The sequence below is a fragment of the Salvia hispanica genome, chromosome 2 (assembly GCF_023119035.1).
Source record: "Salvia hispanica cultivar TCC Black 2014 chromosome 2, UniMelb_Shisp_WGS_1.0, whole genome shotgun sequence".
Taxonomy (NCBI): domain Eukaryota; kingdom Viridiplantae; phylum Streptophyta; class Magnoliopsida; order Lamiales; family Lamiaceae; genus Salvia; species Salvia hispanica.
Window position 1 is genome coordinate 21,911,921 of NC_062966.1, and position 5,506 is coordinate 21,917,426.

The window sequence follows — 5,506 nt, forward strand, 5'->3', positions numbered from 1 at the left end:
TTAAAATCCAAACAAATAGAAATTGCATAAATTTGAATCACAACAAATACCTCGAATTAACCAACATACATAGAACAAAACAAACTATCACAAAAATAAAAGTAAACTTGACTCATATAAGTATCCGAAGTCTGTAAATAGTTATTTCTCAACTATTGTTCAATAAATTCTAGAAAATAATAATACAGATAAAGATTATCACCAAGGGTGGTACAATGACAGATATACCCTTCATTTCCTAATTAATTATCCCTAATCTTCTGTGGCAAGTCCCTTGAGAAGATCTTTTGCGATTTTCTTAGCATCTGATCTCTTCATCACCCTCAGCCTCTTGCATGACTCTGCAAACATCCTACAAAAATAATACACATTTGTTTAATTTAATATATTAAGTTTTTCAGTAATGCATATTTTAGAGCAAATAAAGAAGAAATACTATAATTATTTACACACTAGGTGATTATTGTGTTTGGTGGGAAATGTGGGACTGCATAACATTTCTACATATATGATGATGTCTGGATTGACTTGGAGTTTTTACAAATATACTAATGCTTCTATTGTGGTAATATTTTGTATAGTGGATCATATAATAATGATCTATAATCCATAATGATTTTTAGTTAATTCAAATTTTTCTTAACTTGATTCAGTTAATTAATTTCCAATATGGTGACATAAAATTTGTTGTTGAGTTAATTTGAATTTAAATCATTGACTTACTTTAAGGTGAGATGGCCTTAATTACACAACTTTTTATGCTATACTTGGTGCTTCTTTTCTATTCTTTACCTACTATGGATTAAATTTAACTATTCTAACAAGACTTTCAAGTTCACATTGTAGGACCGGCTCAAAATCAAGAAAGTCAACATAATAAATTACCTCATATAGTTATTTAATTTAACCTTTGTACTACATATTTTTTACCTTATTCCCTTGTATATGGACTGAAAATATACTATAGTTTGAAATGAAATTACATCATCTTGTGTGTGAAATGCTCGTAAATGTTTATTTTTGTTTCGACTATTAAAATATAAAAATATAAATTAAGAGAGAGAGAGACTTACTCCCAAGGGACATCTCCAAGAAGCATCCAATCTCCATCTTTGTCTTCATAGATTGGAACGTACTCACAATTTTCTGCATCTTTCAATGCTTCTCCTGTTTACATTTCAAACCAAAACCATAAACACTTTGATTTATGATTATCAATTACTAATAGTATAAAAACAAGTTTCTTTATCATGCCTCCCATAATTTTATTCCCTAATCATCACATTTTGCGTACATTTTGCCTGTCCTTTCGCCGACAATATATATTCCCATACAATTTAATATTTTTTCAATTAGGCTTAAAGTATTAGTACAATTATCCACTCAAAATTTCATTTCATACATAATTATATCTATTTTATTAAGAACATAATTATTGATAGGACATACCATATCATTACATTGATTAGCCTCATAAATAAAACATGGCATGTTTAACTAGACCTAACATAAAAATCAAACTGAATTCGAATCCTTTTTAACATAGATCTTATATTCTAACTAATGTTTAGGCAGTTTCAATTAGGCCAATGCACTTAAACCTAGTCTATTAAGTTATGGATCTCATGAAATTAACATATGCATATCACATTATAAATACCTAATTATTTAAAATGCAATTTTGCATGGCAATATTTCAAGACCCAAAACTCCATCTCAAAGCTAACTAATCCAACAAAATTAATACTAATAACAAAAAAGACATTAACTAAAGAAGGAAAACATAGAAACTAACCAATCCCAAAGCATCCAAAGAGCTCTTCAAGAGCCCTAACAAGATGAGAATAATCTTTATAATTACTCAAATCAATCTTCCTCAAAAAGGGAGCTCCATCCACACTAACTTTCACATACATTTTCATCCCACAACCATTTTTCCGTCGGTACGAGCACACCGGCGGCCACCCCACCACCTGATTCTTCCTCACCTCCTCCTTCCCCTCCTCCTCGCAAATATCAGAAAACACCCTCTTCTTCTCCTTCCCCCCGCCCCCACCGGGGAGCCCCAGCCTCAGCTCAGTCTCAAGCCCCGAGCAAATTTTCGCCATCTCTTTTCAAATAAAATTAGTTGGAATATAATTAAGAAAAAAATTGAGTTTGTTTGAAGTTTGAAGTGAAGAAGAAGAGATAGGTTTATTATGATTATATACATGGAAATGCCAGGTCAATTGAGGCTAATTGGTCGGTCACATGAGAAACAAAGGTGGGGGAGTGTTTGTTTGATGTAGCACTTGAATGAGCCGGCAAGATTAAAGTTGTGTATGGGAAGATCGGACGGCTGTGGGGCGGGGATGGGGTCTAGGGTTTGATCTGAGGCGTTGGATGGGAGGGATGGGGACATTGCATGTGAGGTGCTTGAGTAATGGGGTGGGTTGAGATATTCTATTTTTTATTATAGTTGGTGTATAATTTTATTTGATTTTGTTCTGTGTGTTATAGCATGCATGCATTAGCATATCTTTTTTTTTCAGTTGTTGAGTTAGTTAATTGCCTTTTTTTTGGGTTCTGTGTTGATTTCTGATACTAATATTATTCGGTTGTGCTTGAGCCTAGAAAGATTGTGAATATATTAAGAGATTCCATTGTGGCTATTTTCTTAATATGTAGGAGTAAAATTAATTTTCAACAATTTTAACAATTTAAACATAGAAATATTGAGATTGGTAGAAGCTTAAGCACCTCCCCCCTCTTAAGGAATAAGTTAAGAGAACTTAGACCATGAAGCTTACCTTGTTGGATTAACTAATGGATATGTTTGAATCAAAGGAGTGATAAAATATTGGATTTTCAAATTTATATCTATTTTTACATCATATGTTAATTTATAAATTGGAATGTATGCATTATTCTACTGTAAATTTCTGAAGTCGGACACATGTTCATCAAGGACAAATTTCATTATCAAATTGGACTTTATTGGGGATGGAGGGAGTATGTCATGTGTGGGAGTATGTCATTATCAAATATAGGACTAATGTGACAATTCTTGATAAATTTTGACTCTTGCATCTATCTATATGTATAATATATTGATTAATTTTTTAATTTATAATTACATTTTAAATTTAGAACACAATGAAAAAGGTCGTTGCTGACGTCGAGTAGCTGATCAGGCGGAGCGGCAGGGACGTCCAATACTTAGCAAACGAACAACAGAAGTGAACTCCAACTTTCTCAAAGGGTTAGGGCACGTGGAGTCGACGACAACTTTAAAATTGAGTTTAATGAAATTTTTTGACCCATAAGGGTCATTGGTGGGATCAATCGAACCCCAATCCCACCTGAATCCGCTAGTGTATATGTTGGATATATTTAGTGTAATTGGATTAACTTAATTGATTAGTATTATTATAATGATACATCATTTAAGTTTGGAAGTGCGGAGTGCACGCTTATTTGAATTCATTATGATGTTAGGGGCGAAGCCCCTTAACAGATGAACGGGGGTCCGGGGGCAGCGCCCCCGGGTAGCGGGGTCCAAGGGGCAGCAGCCCCTGGCTGGGGTCGAGCTGATTGGAAATTTTTTATTTCCAACGAAATTGCTTTATAAGAAATTCATCCGAAAATGTAATTTCTTAAAATCAAAGGACTAATTTGCAATTTCGAAAACTTTGAAAATCAGTTAAATTCGGTTAAGAATTTAACAGATGCAACTTTTCGAAATTAACAGCTGCAACTCTTCATCTTGATTAAGAACTGATCAGTTCTTTGGTTCGATTTACTCTCGAATATACATATGATATTTCTGATTTCTCTGAATTTTATCCGATCAAATAGTTTGGTAGAACCACCGAAATTGATTTGATCTGAAAGTGATTTATCACGACTTTCAGATAGATTATCCGTTTTTTTTCTGTTCTGTATATTGAATCTCCCTAACAAAGATCAAATCAATATTAAAAATGTCGAACAAGGAAACGGTGAAGGAAGGAACGAAAGGTTTCGCAAAGTTGGATAAATTTGCTGGCCAAGATTTCAGACGCTGGCAAAAGAAGATGCATTTCATGCTGACAAATCTCAAGGTGGTGTACGTTCTGAGTACTCCCATGCCCGAGGCTGTTGAAAATGAAACTCTGGAACAGACGAGGAGGCGGATGAAGTGGGAGAACGATGACTACATATGTCGTGGTCACATCTTAAACGGTATGTCTGATTCCCTATTTGATGTGTATCAAAATGTTGAGTCTGCTAAGGAATTGTGGGATTCCCTCGAAGCCAAATATATGGCAGAAGATGCCTCTAGCAAGAAATTTCTTGTTGGTAACTTTATTAACTATAAAATGGTTGATTCGAGGCCTGTCATGGAACAATACAACGAATTGTTGAGGATATTGGGACAGTTTTCCCAATATGATATGAAAATGGATGAATCCATTTCTGTCTCTAGTATTATTGATAAACTGCCACCTTCTTGGAAGGATTTTAAAAATAATCTGAAACACAAGAAGGAGGAATTGAACTTGGTCGAACTTGGAAGTGATTTCCAAATTGAACAGTCCATACGTGATATGGAAAAGAGTTCTGTTGGTAATACTAAAAACATGGTTGGTTCTTCTGTGAACATGGTGGAAGAGGGTGAATCCTCAAAGGCTGGTAAAGAGAAACGTAAGTTTCAAGGGAAACGGAAGTTTCAAGGGTATAACAGTAAGGATGGAAATAAGAAGCCTAAACTGACTTGCTGGAAGTGTGGCAAATCCGGGCACTTCAAGAAGGATTGTAAGTCTGGAAAGGGTGGAGGAAAAGGGAAAAACGAGGCTGGTTCAAGTGGATCCAAGGATCCTGAAAAGCAATCAGGTTCGTTTTCTGTACCTAATAATCATTCTGTTGAGAATTATTATGCATCAATAATCTCTGAAGCATTTTATGTGCAGGATGATGATCTGTCATGGTGGATTGATTCGGGTGCAACATGTCATGTATGCAAGGATCGTCAATGGTTCAAGGATTTTAAACCAATTGAAGATGGATCTTCTTTGAAGATGGGCAACGTTGCAACTGAACCAATCAAAGGAATAGGATCTGTTAGCCTAGTATTTACTTCTGGAAATTCCTTAGTATTAGAAAACGTTGTATATGTACCTGGTATTCGTAAGAATCTAGTTTCTGGCATTGTATTGAATAATTGTGGTTATAAACAAGTGTTAGAAAGTGACAAATACATTCTGTCAAGGCATGGTACTTTTATTGGATTTGGTTATCTATGTGGCATGTTTAGGTTGAATCTAGATGTCTCTTTTGTTAATAATTCTGTTTGCATGACTTCTACTAGTATTAGTAATCATGTTAGTAAATCAGAATTGTGGCATGCTAGACTTGGACATGTACATTATAAGAGATTGAAAGATATGTCGAAAATGAGTTTAATACCAGCATTTGAGTTGAACAATGAAAAGTGTAAAACTTGCATGTTAACTAAAATAACTAGACAACCTTTCAATAAGAATGT

General features: G+C 34.4%; 1 protein-coding gene across 1 annotated transcript; it reads right to left on the reverse strand.

Moving 5' to 3' along the window:
- On the reverse strand, nucleotides 1-2,159 carry LOC125203841 (auxin-induced protein 22C-like). Its single transcript, XM_048102325.1, has 3 exons — nucleotides 1,796-2,159; nucleotides 1,074-1,167; nucleotides 1-352 (listed from the first exon to the last, which is right to left on the reverse strand). The coding sequence occupies exons 1-3, from the start codon at nucleotides 2,106-2,108 to the stop codon at nucleotides 253-255; spliced, it is 507 nt and encodes a 168-aa protein (XP_047958282.1). The 5' UTR covers nucleotides 2,109-2,159; the 3' UTR covers nucleotides 1-252.
- Between the last annotated feature and the right edge of the window lie 3,347 nt (nucleotides 2,160-5,506).

Excerpts from the sequence above, each read along its gene's own strand:
- LOC125203841 (XM_048102325.1), bottom strand. The coding sequence starts at position 2,108 with ATGGCGAAAATTTGCTCGGGGCTTGAGACTGAGCTGAGGCTGGGGCTC. Across the intron at positions 1,168-1,795 it reads CTTTGGATGCTTTGGGATTG|GAGAAGCATTGAAAGATGCA; the intron begins GTTAGTTTCTAT and ends AAATGTAAACAG. Across the intron at positions 353-1,073 it reads CTTGGAGATGTCCCTTGGGA|GATGTTTGCAGAGTCATGCA; the intron begins GTAAGTCTCTCT and ends TTATTTTTGTAG.